The 25,653-nt window shown below is 40.4% G+C and overlaps 1 protein-coding gene and 1 non-coding gene across 2 annotated transcripts in view; one reads left to right on the plus strand and one right to left on the minus strand.

The window, feature by feature from the left end:
• Positions 1-25,590, minus strand: part of GART (phosphoribosylglycinamide formyltransferase, phosphoribosylglycinamide synthetase, phosphoribosylaminoimidazole synthetase) — a 27,417-nt gene extending 1,827 nt beyond the window's left edge. Inside the window, exons 1-24 of the mRNA XM_020892623.2 lie at positions 25,486-25,590; positions 25,086-25,183; positions 24,053-24,259; positions 23,856-23,932; positions 21,232-21,417; positions 19,090-19,185; positions 18,451-18,625; positions 15,393-15,504; positions 14,338-14,406; positions 13,710-13,835; positions 12,706-12,793; positions 12,421-12,506; positions 12,094-12,262; positions 9,905-10,136; positions 8,037-8,131; positions 7,632-7,741; positions 7,091-7,289; positions 5,808-6,059; positions 5,399-5,551; positions 3,551-3,757; positions 2,356-2,493; positions 1,232-1,362; positions 849-990; positions 71-186 (exon numbers count right to left, since the gene is read on the minus strand). Coding sequence (XP_020748282.2) covers positions 71-186; positions 849-990; positions 1,232-1,362; positions 2,356-2,493; positions 3,551-3,757; positions 5,399-5,551; positions 5,808-6,059; positions 7,091-7,289; positions 7,632-7,741; positions 8,037-8,131; positions 9,905-10,136; positions 12,094-12,262; positions 12,421-12,506; positions 12,706-12,793; positions 13,710-13,835; positions 14,338-14,406; positions 15,393-15,504; positions 18,451-18,455 — 2,430 coding nt within the window. The 5' untranslated portion in view covers positions 18,456-18,625; positions 19,090-19,185; positions 21,232-21,417; ... (2 more) ...; positions 25,086-25,183; positions 25,486-25,590. The remainder of the gene's footprint in view (positions 1-70; positions 187-848; positions 991-1,231; positions 1,363-2,355; positions 2,494-3,550; positions 3,758-5,398; positions 5,552-5,807; positions 6,060-7,090; positions 7,290-7,631; positions 7,742-8,036; positions 8,132-9,904; positions 10,137-12,093; positions 12,263-12,420; positions 12,507-12,705; positions 12,794-13,709; positions 13,836-14,337; positions 14,407-15,392; positions 15,505-18,450; positions 18,626-19,089; positions 19,186-21,231; positions 21,418-23,855; positions 23,933-24,052; positions 24,260-25,085; positions 25,184-25,485) is intronic.
• Positions 22,159-22,265, plus strand: LOC139031139 (U6 spliceosomal RNA). The gene has a single exon (XR_011483545.1). It is a non-coding gene; the product is annotated as a U6 spliceosomal RNA (small nuclear RNA).
• Positions 25,591-25,653: the final 63 nt, after the last annotated feature.

Genomic DNA, 25,653 nt, shown 5'->3' on the forward strand with positions numbered 1-25,653 from the left:
GCAGAAGTTTTGAACGTTACCTCTGGCAAGTGCAACTGACATTTAAATACTAATCATGAGCCATACTCACAGCTACAAAGTGCACAGTGCACCCGGTGATTGTGACCCCAGCGTCCAGAACTTGTTCATGGGCATTTGAACCCTTAAATGAAGGGAGCAAGGATGGGTGGATATTGAGCATTTTCCCTGGAAATTAATTAAAATGTGGTCAGAATCTGGAATGTACACTTTCCTGTCTAGAATCAGGAGTCACACAGAAGCAAGCTTTCTTTAGGTTGGCTGTTTTCATTGTCAAGGAGAGAAATGAGGAAAAGTGAAATACACGTTCTCATCCAAGGAGGCCCTGGGAGCAGCAGGTTTCTGCCTTGCACAGATGAAGACACAAAGACGGACTCTGAACAGGTGCCGGCAGTGATTCAAAGCTGGATGGGAAGGGGTGTACTCTGTCTGGCTCATAGGGCTCTTGACATTAACAGCAGATCCTCTGTAATCTGACATAGTGCCTTCTTTGCCATTTTCTGGCAATGGTTCACACTTCTAAACAAGGAAAAAAAGTCTCCTCCCAGTATTTATCCAGAAGATGAAATAGTACATTTGTATTAATGTGAAAGTAACCTAATCTATCTTAGAAAACATAATTATAGCACACCAAAGAAAACTGATGAAGGATAATAAGTCTATCACTGGGTCATTTTCTGGGCTAAAGGCAAAGGAGATTCAATTATTAAGTATGTAAAAATAAAATGTCATAATAGATCTCTCATGACTGGGATGGTTTGGTAAGTTAACCACCCTAGAGTCATTTTCAGTTGATTTCTCAATGTGGTAACAAACAGTTTTTTGCTTACCATTCCATTTTCTGACGAAGGAGCCAGACAAAATTCTCATGAATCCTGCAAGACAGACTATGTCTGTGGAGAACTCTTCAAGGACTTCGTCAACTGCAGTGTCAAATGCTTCACGATTTTTATATAATTTATGATTAATTACCTAGAAAAGAAACAGGTAAGTACCATCTGTCTCCAACAAATTAACCAAAAATAATTTAAAATCCAACCTAGAAATAGGCCACATTGATCATCTGAAGACACATGTGATGTCAAGAATGAAGGAATGAACCGGAATGGAAAGGCAAGCCTAGTAGCCACCCCAAATCCAGATGTCCTAAGAACACTTAGGGGCAGATTATGAGCTTGAATAATCTGTAAAGATACTTTTCAAAGTAACTTACTCTGGTGGGAATTCCGGCTTTTTCTGCTTTATCTAAGCCAGCCACTGCAGCTTTGTTGGAGATCACAACAACAATGTCTGCCAAACTACTTGGCTCCCTAGTGCTGTCTATGAGAGCTTGGAGGTTTGATCCTGGAAAAAGGCAGAAAAACACAGGTGAAGGCATATTTCTTTAAAGGTTTATATACTTCAAATAGAGAATGGTCAAGATTTTTTAATAAAAATGTCTTGGAAAAGACGGGCAAAATACGTGAGGCTTTTACATTTCCTTCCTCTTGGAATAATGGATTAGTATCTCATGAAAACATAAGCACAAAACATAATTTAGCATAGCAGTAGAAACAGTTTAACACGTTAGAACTGAAGGATGAGGAACAAGGTGCTTAACCAAACAAGAAAAAAACCCGAACATTTTCACGAAGAATAAACCACTATGACTGACCCCTTACAATCATTTCTTTGCTTTACCATGAACTTGGGTCTAAAGTATACTGAAATCTTAAAATGGACTTGTAAAGCATTTATATTTCTGAGCATGTAATTTAAAGAAAGAATCCGATATGTACTTATGAACCTATTGTATATTTACAAGAATGTTCTAGCAAAGTCACTTAAAACAGTGGCGGGAACTGCTGGGTGGTCCAGCGGTCAGGACTCTGTCCACTTACTGCCAAATGCCTGGCTTCAACCCCACAAGCCAAAAAATCATGCTGTATCCATCCATATGAGAGAAAACAATGCTCTTATTACTTTACCCCTCTGCCCACAAGAGGCAAATGAAAATTTTGTACTAAATTACCGTTGACAATTAAAAAAAGCCTCAGCTGTCTTAAGACTTTTCAACTATAAAGCTATAATCAAAAAGTTGCAATTTGCATTCTGTCTAGAAGAGCTTCTCTCTCTTCAACCATCTTGCCAATACCCTCTAATTTTCTTTAGAAGGTGTCTAAAATGCCTGAAAAAAGTGGAAGGACTGAGGATGCAGAAAAGCTAACACTCCTTAAAAATATCCAGCCCCACTCTACTAACAGAGTTCTCACAGTTGGAGGTTTTTTTAGGGGGAAGAATGGGAGAAAAGCAAGAGCATTTCTACAGCTCTGTAGTAAAGAGGGACCCACGTCTCACCTGTCCCAGAAATTAAGACAGCTACTCTTGCCTTTTTTGGTTGAACAGAGAAATGATTTTTCAGGGTTCCATTCTCCAATACTGATCCATTTATTTGCATGGTTTCAATCAGATGCTCGACTTTCACACGAGGAGAACCTTTGGTGCAGACATACCCAATAAGTAAATCAAGAACAACTGTGAATTAACAGTAATATGGAAAGAGAAGTGTTTTAAAAACACTTTAGAACACTGTTATTTTATTCTGAAAATAAGATATGCAGGATTAAAACAAACAGTAAGTTTGTTTTACTTATCATTACTCACTCACAGAAACTTCCTGAAGATGGACACTGCCCACTTCAACTAAAAGCTACAGCACTGTACCTAAAGTGGATATATTAGTGCCTGCCAGTGTTCTCTCCCTTTTCCTGTACATCTTCCATCCACACTAGTGCTATGACCTCTCAGCTTCAAGGGTAGGCATGAGACCAAGCAAGACCATTCAAAGGTTTGATATAGGATGTTGAGAAAGAGAGGGCCTCTCTTAGTGCAATGTGAGTTGAAGGATGTGGGCTCAAGACATTTTACGGGTATTTGGAGAGCCTGCCTGAAAATGAAACCTACACAATAAAGGAATGAAAGGCAAAATTAACAAATCTTGACATCTCTGTTAGAGAATCTGAGTAGGTTTTCTGCCATTTTGTCAATTTCTGGTACTTCTTGAGTTGTGCCACAAAGCAGAGCCTAAACCAAGGCCTCGAGTGAGAGATTACTTTGGGAAGCGATCCCAGGGAATGATGATGGGGAAGACTCTTATACTGAGTGTGTTATTCAGCTGGTCACTGCTGTGGGCAACTTGGGCTTGATCCCACTGGGACCCTCAAAGGAGCCATGTAGACAGACTGTGCCTAGAACCACTCCCTCCTTCTGTTTCTCAAGTGGGTGCTGACTCATTCTCTCTCACCCCACTGATCAAGGGTTGCTTCCTGCAGGGTGTGGTTATGCGTGTGACTGCTACACACAGGGGTCAGACCCTGAGGCAGAAATGAAGAGACGCGTGGCATTACGGGCTGGTATGTTTCCATGTGACAGCTGTGTAAAGATAGTTGCCAGAGCAATGGCTTGGAATAAAAGCCGGGCAGAGGTCCTAAGGCAGGGCACAGATATACTGAAGGTTGCAGATCAAAGAGCCACTGAGTCAGGAACAGGTTACCTTCGGGACACGCAACCACTCTGCCGATCACCCAGGCTTCTTCCTGGTGCTGCTCAATATCCTGCAGAGTCTGCTTCACCAGGTTCTCCGATACCACGAGGGCAGCCCCAATCCCACAGTTAAATGTTTTGGCCATCTCCTCTTCAGAGAGGTGGCCTTCCTGCTGTAACCATGAGAAGATCCTGGGGACCCTCCAGGTCTGGGCATCTGAAAACGCGCAACAGTTGTTCCTTAACCTACTGTTGACCCAAAGTATAAAAGCACGCACATTTACAAAACTGGAAATTAAAACCAGAACGGCTATTTTATATAAGGTGAAACTACTAACTGGCCTTTCAGAAGCTTTCTGGGGATCCATCTGTACTAAGGCATTAAGAACACTTACGTGTCACATTTGGCCAGTAATTGAGCAAATTTTTTGAGCAATTTTTTGCTCAATTAGTTTTGTGCTGCATTAACTAAATAGATCCTCAGAAATCCTCTGATGAAACAGATGCTCTAATGGAGCTGAATTCCAGTAAAGGTTGGCATACTACCCTTCTGAGAATGTCTGGTTGGGTCTTAGTGATGACCAAAACGCACCCTAAGTTTGATGCAAAACTAGTGCCTTATATACAGACTAGAGGAAATACAGATACTACTGTATAAAACTTACACTATATAGAAAGTTTAAGAGCAATACTCTGCCCCTCTGCATTTATCTGAAAATTTAGGGAACCCCCTGTCAGTCCAGTGGTTAGGACATGCCAGGTTCAATTCCTGTTAAGGAACTAAAATCATGCAAACTGTGCAGTGGGGCCAAAAAATAAAAACAACAAACAAACTAGACTTAGGTCTGTTTAAAAAACTTTTTTTTTTTTGCCCCACTGCATGGCTTGCAGGATCTTAGTTCCTGGACCAGGGACTGAAATGAAGCCACCACAATGAAGTGCTGACTCATAACCACTGGATCACCAGGGAATTCCCAACCAATAAGTTTCTTGAAATAGCAATCTTCACTTATTGTCTCTGTATCTCTGCTATCATCCCTTGTGCCAATAATTGGCGGGGGGTGGGGGTGGGGGGGGGGTGGAATCTATCCTCTCAAGTTGCTTTTTGACATTGCTAACCAGTGTCATGTTGAAAACTCTGGAGTTGATACTTTCACATGGTTTACTCCCTGATTCAGACTTTTTTTTTTTTTTTTTTTTAACAAATTCTTCCTCTGCCAAACTTTAAGACAGAGAGAACACAGAAGAACAACATTTTTGTTCCCTCTACTCTTGTGGTTGTAACTGTTACTACCGGCATATGAGCACCAATTTTAACTTCCCACAGAAATATTGCAATGAACATGTCAGAGACTTAAAACACTGTATTCTCATTCCCTATTCAAATCTATTCTCCTGTGCTATGCACGTTCCCACCTATGTACCCACTAAACCAGAAACCTGGGACTTCTTTTTTCATGCTAAGCACACAGTGATTCTTCTGTCTCTCTTCCCAATGCCTTGGTTTGGGTCCTCTTTATCCTGCACATGGACTATTTAATAACTACCACTTCCCTTTCCCTCCCAGCAAGTTCCTGATTCCATCTTGACAGAGCTTAAGCTTACTAACCCCCTGAAGAATGTGCTTAGAAAACTTCATCTGATATGTCAATTATAGGGCTGTATGCCTTATAAACATGGCCAATAAAGTGAAAAGATGTGGTAAGGGTCAGTCCTATTTTTTCCACAAGAAGTCCCAATGATGAATAATTTCTGGGTATAATCCTATGTATATTTAAACTACTCAAAGAGTTTCCTTCCATAATGTATTTTTTCTCCTAATAGTTTTCTGAGCAAAATTTCTTTTTAGTGATCTTACCTAAATTCACCCCCAATTTCTGAGGGAGGACTCTGGGGATGTTTTCCAGTAATCCTCCACCAGTAATATGCGCAACAGCCTTAACACGTCCTGAACGTAGGACAGGTAACAGTGAGTGGCTGTAGATTCTGGTTGGGGTTAGAAGTAAGTCACCTGTATATTGGGAAGATAAGATAAAAACTTAAGTCTATGAAATGAAACCAAAGCATACATAAAAAATAATTCTGAAACAGAGGACTGTGACCCTGCCAGATACACCTGTTCTATAACAATGTCTAAGCAGCCAAACCACAGGGTAAGTATTAATAATTTGTTCCATTCTAACTTTAAGTAATGAAAGCAGCCTAACCCTAGTGACTGGTTGCTCAGACATTTCCAAGTAGCAGAGTTTAAACGTGAGCATGTGTACCTAAGGTCTGGTTACCACAGCCATCAGGTGCTGGAGAAGAGTATCGGAGGGAAGATTTTGCTACAATTTTCCTCACAAGGCTGAATCCATTGCTGTGAAGACCAGATGAAGCAATGCCAATAACAACATCCCCTTCCGTGATTCTTTCCAGGTGAGGAAGTTTCTGATCCCGCTCCATGGCGCCAATGGCAAAACCAGCTAGATCATACTCTCCAGGAGCATACATGTCAGGCATCTCTGCCGTTTCACCTCCTGGCAGAAAGAGAAAACAAGAACAAAGGAATCACTGAATGTTTATACACCTGTCTAGGAAGTAGTGACACCAGCTATTCTTCATATGGACAATTAAATAGAAGCTGTATTATGCAAACATTCAGAAAATGTTCTCTAAGGGCCATCTAACAACTGTCAGCCAAGCATGATTTCAGGGGAAACAGCACTAATTTCGGCAAAGGGTGAATATAGCCTCCAAACATTGTTATTTTTAATAGAATGAATGCTCAGTTGGACGTAACACCATTTCTCTAGCAGTTTAGTTTTAGAAATGCTCTCACCTACATTTGATCTTTACAATCACTCCATGTTCCAATAATGGTACAGGCTTAGAAGAGTGATTTAATCAGGCCTGCCTAACTCTAAATGCCCTGGCCTAATAAACACATCAAGTTCACATTACCACCGTTATCATATAAAGACAGGGTCTAGGCAGGCAGATTTAAATCAGGAACGGTTCTAAAAGATGGTTGAAAGGCAATTTTGGCTTTCGGGATAGGCCTGTCCACAGAAATGGGAATGTAAAAAAGTAGTTTTGTTCTCTGGTTAACCTACAAATTTATCTTGTTAAAACCCTCACATATGTACTCCAGCAATAGTTCTATAAACCGTGGGTACATTTTATCCTCAGTGTCATTTCCGTGTGAAATTAAGGCTTAAGTTAGAGAGTCAGACCGCCAGGAACTGACCTGCCTCTGCTGCAGGGTTGTCAGGAGGAAACAAACCCCTACCTGTCTGTCCGGGAGGCCACTGAGACGCGGGAGTCAAACGGGCCAGGGGTCATGGGGAAGACAAACCCTGGTTGATGGTGTCGGAGTGTGAGTCTGACCCTCGAGGGGAGGGTTTGGGGGCACCGAGGTCTAAGTTTCCCTCAGCTGGTACTGTCTATTACTTTGTTTGCCTCATTGTGTGGCACACAGTTTGTCTTGCTAGCTATACTGGTCACGAATCAGGCTTATACGCAGGGCTGAAACGCAGTAAGGGTGCGTGATTAAAATGGAAGCACATACCGAGGAGAGCGCATCCAGCCTTTCTACAAGCTTGGGCGATCCCAGCGATGACAGCTTCAGTCACACGGAGGTCAAGTTTTCCACAGGAGAAGTAATCAAGGAAAAAGAGGGGCTCTGCTCCTTGCGCAAGAATGTCATTTACACACATTGCAACCAAATCCTGACCAATGGTGTCATGTTTATTGCACTGCTGGGCAATCTACCGAAGGGTATAAACATACACATTAGACAGTAAGTGCCAAACTGTATCTTGTCAATTATCAGAGGCGGCTAACAAATAATGACTTTTAGCTAGTGCTATGGACACCTAAAGACAAAAGAACACTAAATTTTGATAAGCTATTTGGTCCAAAATTATTCTCTTTTGTCCCATATATACTCTCAAAGACACTGCATTATTAGAAACATGTAGCCATTGTAGCAACACAATATTTGGTATGGTTCTCTTCAGTGCATATATGTCAAGAGGAGAAAGAGATTTGATACACAGTACATTCATATCTTTCACAAAAGGCCTTTATTCGCCTAAGTGTCTGATTACCTTCAGTTTCGTCCCAACACCATCTGCTCCACAGGCCAGAAGAGGATCAGTGAAACCAGCTGCTTTCAGGTCAAAAAGACCAGCAAAACCTCCGAGATCAACATCACAGCCTGTTGGGGAGAAACTTTATTTCTTGCTGCATTTCAATAGCAAAGGATTGATCAAGAAAGCAGATATTGAGGGGGCAGACACATCCTTTTGAGTTTAAGATCATGGATAAGAAATGCTTTCCCTACTATTAGAGACAAGAAAGCAGAAGACTTATGAATTTGGCTTAAAGAGGACAAGACTTACAGCAACTTGGCATTAGTCTGGAACATTTTCTTCAGTTAACTACAGAGTCCCAAATCAATACACAATGTTTGTCATGGTTGATGAACTAGGAAAGGACAGGATCTGACTTACCTGGTCTGGAGGTGGCCTTTGCTAAAGGTTTAATTTTCTGGACCAACATATTACCAGCTGCAATGTCTACCCCAGATTCCTTGTAAGTCAGGCCCCTAAAAAGTTCAAAAAATAAACTAAGACATCACCAGGGAAAAATTGTTTTAACTTGGCCCCATCCAGAAATTTTAATTTGGCTGGTCTAGGGCAGGTCCTAGGAATTGAAATCTGTTTAAACAACCTCCCCAGTTGATAATCACTATTTGGAACTACTTCTCTAATTTAACTATTTCTTCCAGAAGTACATGTCAGAGGCAGGTAAATATATCAACATTTGGCCACAACCCTTCTCTGTTCAATTTTGGTATGGGAAGGGAAAGATACCAAAACTGACTCGAAAAGGTGAAAATTAGGAGGATAAGAACTCTAGAAAGAAATCCCTTAATAATGAAATTGAGCTCTTACTGCAGTAATAAGAGAATTGTATCGGTTTTCTTATAAAGACTATAAGAAATAATTTAAAAACTCAAAAAAAAAAAAAAAAAACCCCCAAAACACAACACACCCCTACACCAAAACCCCACCGAAACCAGGTAATGATATTCAATGCATCATTTCCATCTTTATAATACTGCCAACAAGCTGGAGCATTCCATTTAGTGCTCATTTGCTCAGTCCTGTCTGACTCTTTGTGACCCCATGGACTGTAGCCCACCAGGCTCCTCTGTCCAAGGAATTCTCCAGGCAAAAACACTAGAGTGGGTAGCCATTTCCTTCTCCAGAGGATCTTCCTGACCCAGGGATTGAAAGTGTCTTCTATGTCTCCTGCATAATAGGCATATTCTTTACCCACTGAGCCATCGGGGAAGCCCAGTCATGTTAAACGGCACTGTGACTTTGGTAGTCTAGCCTTATAAAAACAACTCTGGCCTAGTGGGATTCAGGGATATAGGAAGAAATACCTCCAGTTTTATTAGAAACAAGATGCCAGGGAACAAATAGATTTGAGACTTTTGGCAGCTAACTACAAAAAAGTTGGCAGTTCAGGGTCACAGAAGGATAGGAAATGAAGTTCTACTGATTAGAAATAGGTCATTTCAATAGGATCTAATTTCTTTTTTTAAAATGTGGACCATTTTTAAAGTCATCATTGAATTTGTTACAATACTGCTTCTGTTTTATGTTTTTGTTTTTTGGTCACAAGGCATGTGGGATCTTAGCTTCCCGATCAGGGATCAACCCTGCACACCCTGCTGCACTGGAAGGTGAAGTCTCAACCACTGGACTACCAGGGAAGGCCCAGAATCTAGTCATTTTAAAAGTTAAAAAAAATCAAATTTTAGCATGTTATTTTTATGTTCAATTAAAACAATTCAGTTATATAAAGTTATCTGCCTATCGGAATAGCTGTATATGACAGTAAGTGAAGTTATAAAATATACTTCAGTAATATAAATGCAGTGACCAAATGAAATGGTAAAAGTTATAGTATAATCAAAGCTGTAAAGTAAAGATAACCAATATTTTCATCTCAAATTGTTTTGACAAAATCAGGATAACTAAGATATATATAATAGTAATATATAAATATGATAACTCAAGGAATAAAAATCCCTTCCCATATTTTTCTTGAATAACTTACAGCTGATAGCATACACCTAAAATGTGAAAAAAACCTTTTAATAGCACATTTCAAATATGAGCTACCATGAAGTTTTTTCCATTTCATTTGAATATAACTAATACTTTTGAGTCCAACTAAATGCAAATCAAAATTGGATCAGAGTTCAAAATACAGAATGCCTTAGTTCAGGTTCAGTGGAGTTTTCTACATCACCATCTCTGCCAGTTCTAAAGCTGTGCTGTGATCACCCGGGTCACAAGTTTACCTGGGTTGTTGGAGGAAAGCTATGGCTCGAAAGCCGATGTCTTTCCTATAAACAGCTCCCTCAAACTTTATAGCAGCAAGTCCTTTCCTGGCTTCTTCAAGGGCTGAGATGAGATTTCCCCTGATGGCCGTGACAGTAAGGACCCTACCCCCGTTAGTCACCACCTTGCCATCTTTTAGGGCAGTGCCTGCTTGGAACACCTCCAGTCCTAAAGCCTGAGCCTCAGGAAACCCTGTAAGAGACAGCATATTTGATACATCAATTACAATATTATACACTCTGGCTTATTCAATTCGAGAGGGTTTTTTAAAAATAAAATCTTTATTTCACTTAAGTGAATTTTCACAAGAATCCTAACAGAAAGGAATTATGTGATGTAACAGTAAATTGACTCTTCCTCCTATGAACAGCCTGTTCTGCTCTAGGGTGACAACTGTATTACACTAAAGCTTTGTGTTATCATAGATCTCATGTAAGAATGATTATTTCAATGAAGGGGAAAAAAAAAAAAAGGCAAGCTCTGAAAAGTTTGGTACTAGAAATGCAATTATATTCTCCTGAAAAGTAAAAAACTTAAACATCAATGAATAAGTCCTGATCACTTTTTACTGAAGAGTAAAAGAACTTTTTTGCTTTACCACAGCCAACTAGATAAGGTTGCTTTTCCTTTTTAAACATTATTAAACTATATTTTCTAAATTATGCAATGGACAATTCATACAAAGATAACCTCTTAATTAAAAAAATTTTTTATATCCTCAGTTTGTCTTTTTCCTTTTCTCTTTTAGCACTGTATTTGGTAATCTATTAAATTTTTTCTGTATCAGTTAAAAAAAAAGTTTTTTAATTGAAGTACAGTGGTTTATAATATTGTGTCTTCTCTTGGTGTTTGTATAAGATAGGGGTATTTAGTCATAGATACCCAAATATTTGGTGGTGTCAGTAACATCCAATATTGGGGCATCAGAAAGTATTACACTTGTCACTAAAACCTTAGGGAAATTTCACCAATACAAAGATCTTGTTTCTATCCCTTCCCTTTCTTTGTTTTAAAAGGCAATCAGTTCCTAACTGCCCATTTACCATGTGTGGTATTTACAGGGCAAAGGACTTCCTGTCTGGGTAAGACAGTAAATAGGGTGTCTGGAACTTATTTACCATTTTAAAACACTGACTTATATGTAAATTGGTTACAATCATTTAACTATTGATAGATGCCTCACCTCCTATAAAGAGAAACAGAAGAAAGGCTACAGTTCTGAAACTGCTTTAATTCTGCCATCAAAATGACTATGGGGTATACTGCAAAGTGGGGGAGGGGTTAATCTCTGATCAGAGATCACACCCTGAAATCTGAAATTTACATTTCAAATTTACATTACAAACTTAATATGCTTTATCAAAGCATATTAAAAAGCAGAGACATTACTTTGTCAACAAAGGTCTGTCAAGGCTATGGTTTTTCCAGTAGTCATGTTTCCAAAAACATGTATGTATGTTTTGCCAGTAGTCACTGTGGTGTTGGAGAAGACTCTTGAGAGTCCCTTGGACTGCAAGGAGATCCAACCAGTCTATCCTAAAAGAAATCAGTCCTCGGTGTTCACTGGAAGGACTGATGTTGGAGCTGAAACTCCAATACTTTGGCCACCTGATGTGAAGAGCTGACTCATCTGAAAAGACCCTGATGCTAGGAAAGACTGAAGGCAGAAGGGGATGACAGAGGATGAGATGGCTGGATGGCATCACTGACTCAATGGACATGAGTTTGGGTAAACTCTGGGAGTTGGTGATGGACAGGGAGGCCTGGCGTGCTGCAGTGCATGGGGTCGCAGAGTCGGACTCGACTGAACTGATGTAGTTTATACTAATGTTCCTCTGACTCTCGTATTTTATTATCTTACTGGCTCTCGGAGGATGGACGAGAAAGGCAGGACTGGGTGATTCTCTAGAAACTGGGCTAGGCCCACTTAAGTCTTCATTGTGCAGAAAGGGAAATGGATAGCAGTTCCTAAATACGGCAATTTTAGATTCTGGATACTCATATCCAAGCAACAAGCAACAGAGTTATGTTAAGAACCCCTGAATAGTTACTGATGGCCTCACACCCTTAGAGGGCGCTTTGCATGGGACAAAGGCCTACTGCGGTACTGTTCACATTGTTTTCCAACCTTGCATTCTCTGATGTTCACCTGTTATCTCTACACCCTTGCTGTAGTCTCCTGGATAACCTTTACTTGCCATGACCACAGTTACGGCAGCACAGTTGTCCAGCCAAACAGGCAGAGATGTGCAGAGCAGGCCATCTAAGGTAGACTGGATCACTTCATAAAGATCACTTTTAAGAAGTGGGAGGATCACCTGGAAAAAACACAATCAATATGACAACTGAGAAATTTCAATTCTCCTGGGACACTTTATTCACTGAAATACCAGAATTTGCATTACAGTTATCAAAGGTAATTATTTTAAGGCTGAAAAATCCTAAGATTAAAATACTACACATCTTTTTTACTCACTTGGCACTCTGGATCACCGAAACGGCAATTAAACTCCAGAACTTTGGGGCCGCTCTTGGTCAACATTATACCAGCATAGAGGATACCTTCATTAAAAAAGGAAAAAAAAAATCTTTAATGCAGACACTGTATTGTGACTATGCAATTTAGAATATAGACTCAAGGTTTCGGAATGACCATAACCAATGTTACAACAGTGGTCAATAAAAAGGTGGTTTAAAACAAAGGGAAAATTCTGTAAACTTCCTCCATGAATCATGTCCACAATGACATCCATGTGCTTACCTGTGTATGGCATACCCTCCTCTTGCATGCCATTCACTGTCCTCTGAAGGATGGTATTTTTAATTTTTAGCAACAAATCCTTAGAAACCTGGGGAATACAGAGAAATATTTAAATGTAATTGGTATTAAACTAAAAAAGTCCTCACCCACATTGAGGCTCCTTTGTATACCTCAATATAGTCTGCATACCTCGTAAGCCTGTAAGTTGAAAATCTAGAGTTTATAAAATTATTTATAGAAAACAGAGCACAGTTCTTAAAATAATTTTCACCAAATGGTAGTTTTAATATATAAAGTCTAAAGGAAACCATGTTTGTTTCTTAATCTTTTAGTTAAGAAAAATATAAAAAAGGCACCATGTTATTCACACAAACAATTATAACTATCAGTGAAATGAAATTTGAGTTTCTAAGTGCTATTTATAATATACTCAATGCAGATTTTTCATAAAACTGTCCAGGAATTTTGTGAAAACATACTTTATCCATTATAGTAGAAAGAGAAGAACAAATGATAGTCTGACTTGCTTCTTGATGAACCACACCCACTCTTACTGAGCACTTATTGTTGGGCCCTGGATATCCAAAGGTGCATAATTAATTTCAGATTATAATTGGCTCAAAGGGTAAAAACAGGGTGTAGAAAGGAGGGGCTGTAAGGATCTGTTTAATCCCAACTTAAGTTAGTTCCACAAAGGCTTTTAGAAAAGGTTAGTTTTAGAGTGAGACCATAAAAGGTATTTTTCATTTATGAGGAAAACCAATTTGCTGATTAGTAATGTCATTTACTGGAGAAGGAAATGGCAACCCACTCCAGTACTCTTGCCTGGAAAATCCCATAGACGGAGAAGCCTGGTAGGCTACAGCCCATAAGGTCACAAAGAGTCGGACACGACTGAGTGATTTCACTTCACTTCACGATGTCATTTACAGGAAAAAACCAAAAACAAACTGGAAAAAGGAAAAGTGTCTAAGAGTTCTTTGCAAAGACTAAATGATGACTACCTGAGGGGCTGGACAGTAGGCGCCCATTCCCCCAGTGTTGGGGCCCTGATCGCCCTCCAGCAGTCGCTTATGGTCCTGTGCTGGTGGCATGGGGGCCACAGTCCGTCCATCAGTGAAGCACAGACACTGCGGAAAAAACAAACAGTCCACTTAACCTTCGATGCCAAAAAGGTAAAAAAAAAAAAAAATTTAATAAGGAGAACTATACATACCTTAGCTCCAGTTAAGAGAGTTTTTAAGTAAAGTGATTTAAAACATAAATAATTTTCCTAGATCAAGTATCAAAAGATTTTGTATATTCAATTCTGAAGGATCTGTAATTTTTGAGCTAGGTTGGTCAAGGGGCAGGTCAAGCTACTCCCAAAAATAAAATAGTTCAACCTTCTCCCTCTTTAAATAATGTGTGATATAAGTCCAGTTCCCCTACTGATACACTAGGGGTGATTAAAAGAAGATAAATTACTTTTTCATTTGTATTCAAAATACTAAACACATACAAATTCCTTTGTATTGCTCAGTTTATGCTCTTGGTTGAAGCAACCAGAACAAATCAAGCCTTTTTTGGGGGATCATAAATCAGATAACACAGCGTATACTCTATGTAAGTTCAAAAGATGGATATACGTACAGACACCTCTTCTCCTTCAAGAAGTTCTTCAATGACAACTGTTTCTCCTGCTTCTCCAAAAGCTTTACCCTTATTGGAGATAAAAAACAAAGAGAAATCATAAGTTTTCATTGCTTATCTAATCGGCTGCTGTCATTTTGCACCATTTGTATAATGGACCAATGCACTGGCTTATAATTTTTCTTTCCTTTTCTGAAAGCTGCATAGGAACATATCAATGTCTCCTATTTGTAAAGTGGCAACGATGTAGAGTTAGCACTGGTACATAAGAAATGAATACATCATTAGAACCCTCCTGGGTAGCCACCTTTCCAGGTTCAATAAGGCAACAGAAAAACAGATGTTTTCATTGTCACTTTTTTTTTTTCATCATCACTTTTTAACTCTTATTTCCGTTTGGTTATAGTAATTATACCGTGCTGTCTGTGAAAGCAGATTTCCAAAAGATGGAGAAGCCCAAAACAACCAAGATGGATCATAAAAGCAAAACATTAGGGGCCTCCCTGGTGGTCCAGTGATTGGGAATCCGCTTGCCAGTGTGGGGGTCCCGGGTTCAATCCCTGGTCCGGGAGAGTCCTGCATGCTGCAGAGTAGCTAAGCCCCCGTGCCATAGCTACTGAGCCTGTGTGCTGCAGCTGCAGAAGCCCATGTGCCTGGAGTCTGAGCTCCGCAGCAGAAGAGGCCACCGCAGCAAGAGGCCCGGGCCCCACAGAGAGGAGTGGCCACCCGCCAGCTGTCAAAGCCTGTGTGTGGCAGTGAAGACCCAGCGTAGCCAAAAATACTACTTTTATTTCTTTAAAAAAAAAAAAAAAGCAAAATATACTAAAATAAAAAGCAATATATATTATCATTGTTTCACTTTTCTTAGACTTGAGACACCAAGAACAGATACTTGTCTTTACAGAGATGGATTATAATACATAGTATTATGAACAGTAACTACTACGCATTTTCCTCATCTTGAGGATAAGAATTTGTTAAGTATTTGCAAAATTGGCAGCAGTTATCCAGTGTGACTAGAAAATTATGAACATTTTTCAGAAGGATCAACTTACCTGCATAATCTCCCTGACAGCTTCACAGGCCTCCTCTTTGCTCTTGGCAACAATTACCCCTTTCCCAGCTGCAAGCCCACTGGCCTTCACAACCAAAGCGGGGAAGTCTGCACTGTGAAGACAGAGGAAGTTTCCATATTCAGTAAATCCTTACGATTCAAAAGTTTAAAACACTTTCAGATTTTGTGATGATATGCTACAGCAACAACTAAAAAGCAGAAAGAAAAAAAACCAGCCAACACCATTTTGATGTACTTCATGTGAGGATTCTTCTCTTCTGTATTCCTCTGTAGTTACCTGTGATCATATGGTACATACGATTTTCCTCTTCTCACCTACCCTGAGAGCTTATCAACAAATCTTTGGTGGAAAAAACAGAAGTATAGCATGCACAAGGAATGATCTTTAAGATACAAAGTAGTGAATCATAGACCAATATAAGCACGGGTACATAACTTCTCCAAGTACACATAAGAAACTATTGTTGGTAGTTTTTTCTGTTGAGTAGACCTGGAGATCCAGGAGACTTAACCAAAGTAACTAACTAAATTGTTATGTCCAAGGAATCTGGCTACTAGAAAACAATTAATTTCAATGTAGAATAAAGAATAAATAAGAATAACTAAAATGAAAACTATGGATCGGAGGTTCGTGACATTGTACAGGAGGCAGGGATCAAGACCATTCCCAAGAAAAAGAAATGCAAAAAGGCAAAATGGTTGTCTGAGGAGGCCTGAAAAGAGGAGAAGCGAAAGGCAAAGGAGAAAACGAAAGATATACCCATTTGAATGCAGAGTTCCAAAGAATAGCAAGGAGAGATAAGCCTTCCTCAGTGATCAATGCAAAGAAATAGAGGAAAACAATAGAATGGGAAAGACTAGAGATCTCTTCAAGAAAATTAGGGAACATTTCATGTAAAGATGGGCACAATAAAGGACAGAAATGGTATGGACCTAACAGAAGCAGATATAAAGAAGAGGTGGCAAAATACACAAAAGAACTATACAAAAAAGATCTTCACGACCCAGATAATCATAATGGTGTGATCACTAACCTAGAGCCAGACATCCTGGAATGCAAAGTCAAGTGGGTCTTATCTTAGGAAGCATCGTTATGAACAAAACTAGTAGAGGTGATGGAATTGCAGTTGAGCTATTCCAAATCTTAAAAGATGATGCTATTAAAGTGCTGCACTCAATATGCCAGCGAATTTGGAAAACTCAGCAGTGGCCACAGGACTGGAAAAGGTCAGTTTCCATCCAAATCCCAAAGAAAGGCAATGCCAAAGAATGCTCAAACTACCACACAATTGCATTCATCTCATACACTAGCAAAGTAATGCTCAAAATTCTCCAAGCCAGGCTTCAACAGTACATGAACTGTGAACTTCTAGATGTTCAAGCTGGATTTAGAAAAGGCAGAGGAACCACAGATCAAATTGCCAACATTTGCTGGATCATCAAAAGAGTTCCAGAAACGTCTACTTCTGTTTTATCGACTATGCCAAAGCCTTTGACTGTGTGGATCACAACAAACTGTGGAAAATTCTGAAAGAGATGGGAATACCAGACCACCTGACTTGCCTCTTGAGAAACCTGTATGCAGGTCAGGAAGCAACAGTTAGAACTGGACATGGAACAACAGACTAGTTCCAAATCGAGAAAGGAGTACATCAAGGCTGTATATTGTCACCCTGCTTATTTAACTTATATGCAGAGTAAATCATGAGAAACACTGGGCTGGATGAAGCACAAGCTGGAATCAAGATTGCCAGAAGAAATATTAATAACCTCAGACAAGGAGATGATACCACCCTTATGGCAGAAAGCGAAGAACTAAAGAGCCTCTTGATGAAATTGAAAGAGAGTGAAAAAGTTGGCTTAAAACTCAGCATTCAGAAAACTAAGATCATGGCATCCAGTCCCATCACTTCATGGCAAATAGATGGGAAACACTGGAAACAGTGACAGACTTTATTTTCTTGGGCTCCAAAATCACTGCAGATGGTGACTGCAGCCATGAAATTAAAAGACACTGGCTCCTTGGAAGAAAAGTTATGACCAATCAAGACAGCATGTAAAAAGCAGAGACATCACTTTGCCCACAAAGGTCCATCTAATCAAAGCTATGGTTTTTCCAGTGGTCATGTATGGATGTGAGAGCTGGACTACAAAGAAAGCTGAGTGCTGAAGAATTGATGCTTTTGAACTGTGGTGTTGGAGAAGACTCTTGAGAGTCCCATGGACTGCAAGGAGATCCAAACAATCCATCCTAAAGGAAATCAGTACTGAATATTCGTTGGAAGAACTGATGTTGAAGCTGAAACTCCAATAATTTGGCCACCTGATGCAAAGAATTGACTCATTTGAAAAGACCCTGATGCTGGGAAAATGAAGGCGGGAGGAGAAGGGGTCGACAGAGGATAAGATGGTTGGATGGCATCACCGACTCAATGAACATGAGTTTGAGTAAACTCTGGGAGTTGGTGATGGACAGGGAGGCCTGGTGTACTGCAGTTCACCAGGTCGCAAAGAGCTGGACATAACTGAGCGACTGAACATGAAAACATACAATGTAGCTAGATGTGTCAACAAAAAAAAGGCAAAAGCATGTATCTTCCAACATTCATTTATTGCTCAATGTTTTCCACAGAATAAAGAACAGGATGTTTAATTTCAAGATTTAGGATTGAACAGTGGTGGCAGAAGGCCAAGTGATGATTCTTCTCTCTAGTTATTTATGAAAAAAAAAAAAAAAAATCCATACCCTTTATGTTGTAAGATGCCACTGTGTCAATTTGGCTAACAGTGCATGACTACAGAACCAAATGTATCCTTTCCCCCTATAAACTATTCAGCAGAATTGTTTAAAAGCTTATCCTTCTGCAAGGCCACAAGAGTGAATCTCATTTTATTTTGATGTTGGAAAAAGGCAATCTATATTCTATGAGTTTTCCCCTAGAATTACCTTACTATAAACTTGTAACTGTGACTCTTACATTCCAATATGGTAACAAGATAACAAGACAACCGCCTTTCACAGGCTGTCTTCTATCTACCTCATAATGAAGTCACAGGCTTCTTCAGGTTTAATGAAAGCTCTCCATCTTGCAGTTGGGATTCCGTGTCAGTCCATAAACTCTTTGGCAAATCTCTTGCTGGACTCTAACTGAGCTGCTTCTGCTGTGGGGCCAAAGCACCGAACTCCCACAGAGTTCAGGTTCCCAACAATTCCTAGTGATGGAAATAAGCAGCCTTAGTCAGGTCTCTGCAGGGCCTTTTCATTCTGAAGAATTAGGATTAGACTAAAGCTACACTGAGATAAGTCAGATGGTAGAGAGTAGGAAACATGAACATTTTGCATGTTTTCTACAGGATATAACAAAATGCTACTTGCACGTGATTCAAGTACAACAAAAATTTATGTTATATTCAAATATATGAATAGAGCAGAATAAAGCAAAGTATTTCTCATGGCTGCAAATATGATCTCTCGTTCAAATTTACTCATATTATCCACAACAGTAATGCCTGGGAGAAAAAAAATCCTAGACTCCACAAATTTCAAGAGGGTGAATAGTTTTTCCAAGGTAATACTGTATTAGGAAACCTCATCTGTAAAACGTATTAGATTAGATGATCTGTAAGCTCCTGTTGGCACAGTATAAATCATAACAATAAACAGAAATGAACTTTACCAGCAGCTAGAGGTGCCTCTGGTCCAACAACTACAAATTCAATTTTCTCATCTTTGCAGAACTGTGCAAGGGCAGTGTGATCACTGATTGAGATGTCTGTGAAAACAGAAAAGAAACAAACCCATCTTGTTTATATAAACATACTTTGTTTAAGGTATAGTAAGGAAGTGTCTTGCTGAAGTCTAAGTACCTATACTCTTGTATGCCTATCAATTGTTGATTTTCTTTTACTGGTGCAGGAGAGTTTCACCATGAAAAATTCAGAGCAGAATACATTAGGCTAACCAACAAAGTTGAGTTCTCTGTTATCAGTACATTGACAGAGAATTGAGTAAGTTTCCCAACAGCTGTACTTTCTTGATTGTAGTGTTCACGTCACTAGTGCTGATTATAAACAAAACAGTGTATCAGAGAATATACTCAGAAACTGGCCTTTTAAATGTCTTTCATTCAAGATTTACTAAAAATTACTATGTGCTAGATAACTGTTCTAGTCACTGAGTTAAGACATATACACAAACAGGGTCCCTAAACTTAGGATGCTTATATTTCACTATGGGAATGCTGGGTTATGACTATCCAAGCAAACTAATAAAGTTAGGAAAATCTGATGTGAAGTAAATTGGGAGGCTATTTCTGACTAAGCCAGGCAGGGGCTCTTTGTGCAAAGATGTTTAAGCTAAGAATAGAATGCTGACTTTATGACCTTCCTCACTTTCCCAACCTACCAACGAGGTTAATCTTCTTTCTCAGTGGAGTTCTAAGTAGTAGTGGGTTCAACCATATACTGAGCATGAGTTAGTTTTATAGGCACTCTTCCACTTCACTGTATCTGGGCCACCATTCCTAACCTGGATGAAGTCTCGAATTACTCTGCACATATGTGGTGTTTGTGATGTGCAGGGAGTAAGTGCAGAAAAGGTAAAGTTCTCAGTGTACAGAAACTGCCTGAGAGGGATAAGGATGGATACCATGAACTCTGGGTTAGTAGGTGCAAACACAACTGGGCCGAGCAGAGCCAACTACCTCAGCACAACAAAGGAAGATGATACACCTAACCTGTGAATACAAGTGATGGAAGTTTCATGATAGTCTTGGGAGATTTTCATGGGCTGGTCCATGTAACAGCAATTGCAGCTAGATAAAATGTGCCAATACTTAAAACAAAGCAAAACAAAACAAAACAACCTCACTTGCTGAGATCCTAGGGAAGCAGATATTTTCTTATTTATCTCTTATCTGTGGTCCCATGTACACAATCATCTCCCAGTTTGTGGCTCACTGGATCTATGTTCTCCCTGTAAATACTATATGCCATGCAGAGTACTAGGTACAGTGCACACAGCACAAAATCAAACAGGCGAGTTCCTTGCCCTCATGCAGTTTACATTTTAGAGCTTCTGTTCCAGGAGGGAAGTGAAGATAAGAGACAGACAAGAGAAAAGTAAAAGAAGACACAGCTAACAGTTCACTTTAGGAAAGTCCTCTTTGAGGAGGTAACGTAAGTTGAGACCTGAATGATGAGGAGCCAGTTGTGCTGGGTTTCAGAACAAAGTGCAAGGCAGCTGTTTGGGAAACTGCCACGACTACATGGATAGAGCACCGCGAAAAGAAAACAAAGAATACAAAAGATCAGGCTGGAAATGCAGAGAGGCCAGATCACAACAGGTTTTGTAAGCAACAGTAAGGAGTTTGAGTTTTATGCTAACTACTATGACAATTTACTGGAAAGTTTAATGCAGCATAAGAATTGATCACCATCTTATATTCACCAGTGGAAGAGATAAAGCCTGAGATCTATTATGAAATAAAAATCAGCAGAACTTACATTTAGTAGCACTGCTCAATTTTTCATTCCCCAAAACATATACCCAAACACCTTGAATCTGTATTAGGTACTGCTTTGTGACTTTCTTATTAGACATGTTTAAAGGTTTAAACTAATTTAAGGTAAGGAAGTGCTATACTGAACAACAGGATACCTTAAATTTATAACATATGGCAACTATTCAAATAACCATATACATTTTTGGGTTAAGCAAAGCATTCAAATCTGAACAGCAATTGACTCTTAAAAAGAACAGATGTGGTTGACAGTTTATCATTTACAATTGTTCACTTTTACTTAAAAAAAGTGATTACCAGTATTTGAAATCTTCTCAGAGCAGGCAGTGCCTGCATTTCCTGGGGTAACCAACACTTGTTTGACATGAGTAGACTGTGCAAGTTTCCAGGCCAGTGTGTGTTCCCGTCCTCCATTGCCAATGACAAGTACTCGGGCTGCCATTGCACTATCTGCAAAGCAGGAATTCAGCAGGAAGATGAAAGCTGCAGAAAGAAAACCACAGTTGACCATTTTAAACTGGGATTCATAATTTAAGAAATATGACTGTACTCTTAAGGATTAGCATAGTACTTTAGAAATAAGGCAGACTGGCCTAAAGAGCTTGATTTAAAAAAAAAAACAAAACAACTACAAACAATCACCCTTTTTAGGGCTTCACTTTTAGAAGATTTAATAATCATCAAACCTCAGTTAAAAATGAGTCTTAATGTTGTTCCAGTGGTTAAGAATCCATCTTCCAACATGGGGGATATGGGTTTGATCCACGGCCAGGGAACTAAGACACCAGATACTGGGTAGCTTGCGTGCACAATATACTACTGTGCAGCAGCTCAAGTGCCACAGCTAGAGAGAAGCCTGTGCGCCACAAAGAAGACCCAATGCAGCCAAATAAATAAATAAATTCTGATGGCCATATAGTCTCTGCTGCAATTACTGAACTCTGCCATTGGAGCACAAACAGCAGCCTTGGACAAGAGACTAATGTGGCCTGGCTATGCTCAGCAAAAACTTACATAAAACAGGCATGGGCTGTAGGTCATAGTTTGCCTATTTCTGCTCTAAGCAACAAGAAGCTGTAAGAGGTTTATGAAGAATTAAGTGTGGCTCTGTTTCAATAAAACTTTATTTATGGACATAAGCAATTTGAATTTTGCATAACTGTCACAGAAACATCACTTCTTCTTTTTTCCCCCTAACCATTTAACAACATAAAAATTATTCTTGTGCTCGCTTCGGCAGTACATATACTAAAATTGGAACGATACAGAGAAGATTAGCATGGCCCTTGCGCAAGGATGACACGCAAATTCGTGAAGCATTCCATATTTTTGAGACTCAGATGTATAGAACAGACTTGTGGACTCTGTGGGAGAAGGCGAGGGTGGGATGTTTCAAGAGAACAGCATCGAATCATGTATATTATCTAGGATGAAACAGATCACCAGCCCAGGTTGGATGCATGAGACAAGTGCTCGGGCCTGGTGCGCTGGGAAGACCCAGAGGGATCGGGTATGTAAATCCATGGCTAATTCATTTCAATGTATGACAAAAACCACTGCAATGTTGTAAAGTAATTAGCCTCCAACTAATAAAAATAAATGGAAAAAAAAATTATTCTTAGTGAACTGTACAAAAACAGGTAAATGGCAACCCACTCCAGTATTCTTCCCTGGAGAATTCCATGGGCAGAGGAGCTTGATAGGCTGCCGTACATGGGGTCACAGAGAGTTGGACACGACTGAGTGACTAACACACACACACACACACACACACACAGTAGGAAGGACTGGCAGGAAGAGCTATAGTCTGCTGATCCCCATTTAAGAAGTTGGTGTAGGGCTTCCCTGGTGGTGTAGTGGTTAAGAATCTACCTGCCAATGCAGGAGAAACAGGTTCGATCCCTGGTATGGGAAAATCCCACATGCCTTGGATCAACTAAGCATGTGTGTGACGCTGAGGTAGCATTCTAGAGCCTGGGAGCCCTTCTGGGCCCCTTCACCCTAGAGCCCCTGCTTCAAAACAAGAGAAGCCACCACGATGAAAGGCCCATACACTATAACAAAGAGTACACCCTGCTCTTTGCAACTAGAGAAAGCAAAAGCAAAACAAAAAAGATCCAGTGCAGGCAAAAATACAAATAAGTAAATAAATCTTTTTTTTAAGTGCAATATGCTAGAAAACTGGCAAAGGGACTTCCCTGGTGGTCCAGTGGTTAAGAATCTGCCTTCCAATGCAGGGGATGCGCATTCCATTCCTGGTTGGGGAATGAAGATCCCAGGTGCCAAAGGGCAGCTAAGCCCAGGGGATGCAGCAGCTCCCTCCTCCCAAAGGAAATTGGTGGAGAAGGCAGAAATCAAACACATCTCATTTAGTTCTGGCATCTGATCCTGAGCAGGATGGGCAACTATCTCTCAGTCAAGTTAGCATGTGACCTTGGTTAAGCTCTTACTGTCTGCAATTCGATTTCTATGCATCTTACAAGGTGGAATTAAGAATGTGCCTTATGAGATATAGTAAGAATTGAAATGTCATTTATTTATAAATAATTAGTACAACTGCATACACTCAGTAGTAAAAGAAAGAATGCTAACATGCTACATTTGATTACTTTTGTCTAAACTGATGCTTCAGGGATAGAAATTCTAGAAAGCCAAAAGAATGAATAATCTGTCATATTATGTCATATTCATTTACTAATTTTCAGAAGACATCTAATTACGTAGAATGCAAACTGATAACAGGAAAAAGTGAAATCAGTTACTTATGAAATACTAGGAATACATATTTAAAGAAAAATCTAAGTTGATAATATAAAAACACTTCTTGAGCACTTCTTGCCAGATGCTACTCTAAATGCTTTGAATTTTAAAATTCTATAAGGTAGATAGGATTACTATGCCCACTTAGCTGATAAACATACCTGAGGTTCAGTTAGGTTGAGTAACTTGCTGCAGGTCACACAGATCAGAGGGTGAGATTCCAACAGAAGCAATTTTGCTTCAAATACAATTGAAAATTTGAAGAAGAAAAAAAGTTACTATGTTATCTCAGAAAGGAAAATGGTTAATGGAAAACACAAACTTGCCATGTGTATTCAAATATTTAAAATAAATATACCTTTAAATCTAGAGAAGACATTAATGTGAATTACAGGGGCACTGAGAGGATTATCACAGTAGATCTCCGAAATAGCTTCAGTACTCAGACCGAGGGAATGTACATTCAGGAGTGGCTAGGAGCCCTTCAGTCAGAGGACCTGGGATTGGGTTAAGACTTACTAGCTGGGAAACCTGGAGGAACTTAACCTTCTTGGACCTCAGTCGTCTAAGTGAATAACATAAGAGAATTAGAGAGCCGAGAAAAGCCATTTCAAAAGACTTGGTGAATAACACATAATAGAAACCAACTACAAAATGGGATTAAGTAACCTGCTAGAGACAAAGGACGGAATTAACAAGAAAATATGCAATTCTGGTGCATGACATTAAAAAAAAAAAAGCATAAAGGTACAAAAATGGCCCTGACACCTAGAGCAGAGAAAATGACAGACCCGTTGTAGACCCCAGTTAAAGTGAAAAAGCACATGGCCAACCTTCACCCATGGCATGTGGAAATAAGATGAAAATTCCTACAGCCAAACCGGTTCAGACAGTTTCATCTCATGCCTGAGAGTAAATCCGCCAAACCAAACCGTAAAGCAACTTTACTGAGAGGCGGAGGAAACTCACCCGGCGACACAGTGGGACTTCGAGGCCCGCGCGTAGACCCTCGCCGAGCCCTCTGGATCTGAACGCCCGCCACGCGCGCCGGAAGTGGGGAGCGCGGAATCCGGCGCGCACGGACACCCCCCCCCCCCCCCGCCCTCGACTGGCTTCGCCTCCCCATTGGCTGGCGCGGCCCACGGTCCCCACCCCGATGTAATCAAGAGCGATTCCCTCCCGCTCTCGGGCGCGGCCTGAACCTCCCCTCCGGAGCAAATCTCTTAAGCCCTACTCGTTCAGAGTGTTTAATTCTGTGGTACCAGGTGCCACGTAAAATCTCTTTTCTCCCCCCCACCCCCGAACCTCCTGCACTCTGAGGAGGGTGGGGAGCCCCAAAATGCTAAACCCATGTTCAGCTACTTGTGTGTTGCTTAGGAATCAGAACTGACCGGCTACTATGCAAAAGTCTTGTGACGCGCCTGGCTCCTGACGAGATTAGAATGCACCAGGGGTTGAGCTCAGCTGGCTCGTGACCTCTGGCCCAATGCTAAAATGGAAAAAAAAAAAAAAAGCTGATTATAGGATGCCATGGGAGAGAGGTGGGGGTATGAAAACGTTATTCTTCGTACGGTGGGCAGGCGCTGATAATGTGCTTTCCCGGATGGATCTCCTCTGCCGAAACGCGGAGACATCCAGGAATGTTGGAGCACCCTGTTGGCCTCCCCGCTCCCTTTCCTCTCGAATTTAATCTCGGGTAGTTAGTGACTAAATAAGGCTCTTAAACCGCCCCCCCTCCCCCCGCCGCTGACCACTCTGTTGAAGACTGACAACTGAAACTGACACAGCCACCTCGAGAGAGACTTCTCCTGTAATGGCGCCTGCGTCAGTCACTAACATGGCGGACACAGTCGTGCGCGGCGCAAACGTCAGCAGCTCTACCCCAGACGCTCAGAAACAGAGGAGGAGAGCGGGGCCGTGCTCGCTGATAGGTTCGGAGGCGGAGCGTGCCGGTCTGGG

The sequence above is a fragment of the Odocoileus virginianus genome, chromosome 25 (assembly GCF_023699985.2).
Source record: "Odocoileus virginianus isolate 20LAN1187 ecotype Illinois chromosome 25, Ovbor_1.2, whole genome shotgun sequence".
In the NCBI taxonomy this organism is placed as follows: Eukaryota; Metazoa; Chordata; class Mammalia; order Artiodactyla; family Cervidae; genus Odocoileus; species Odocoileus virginianus.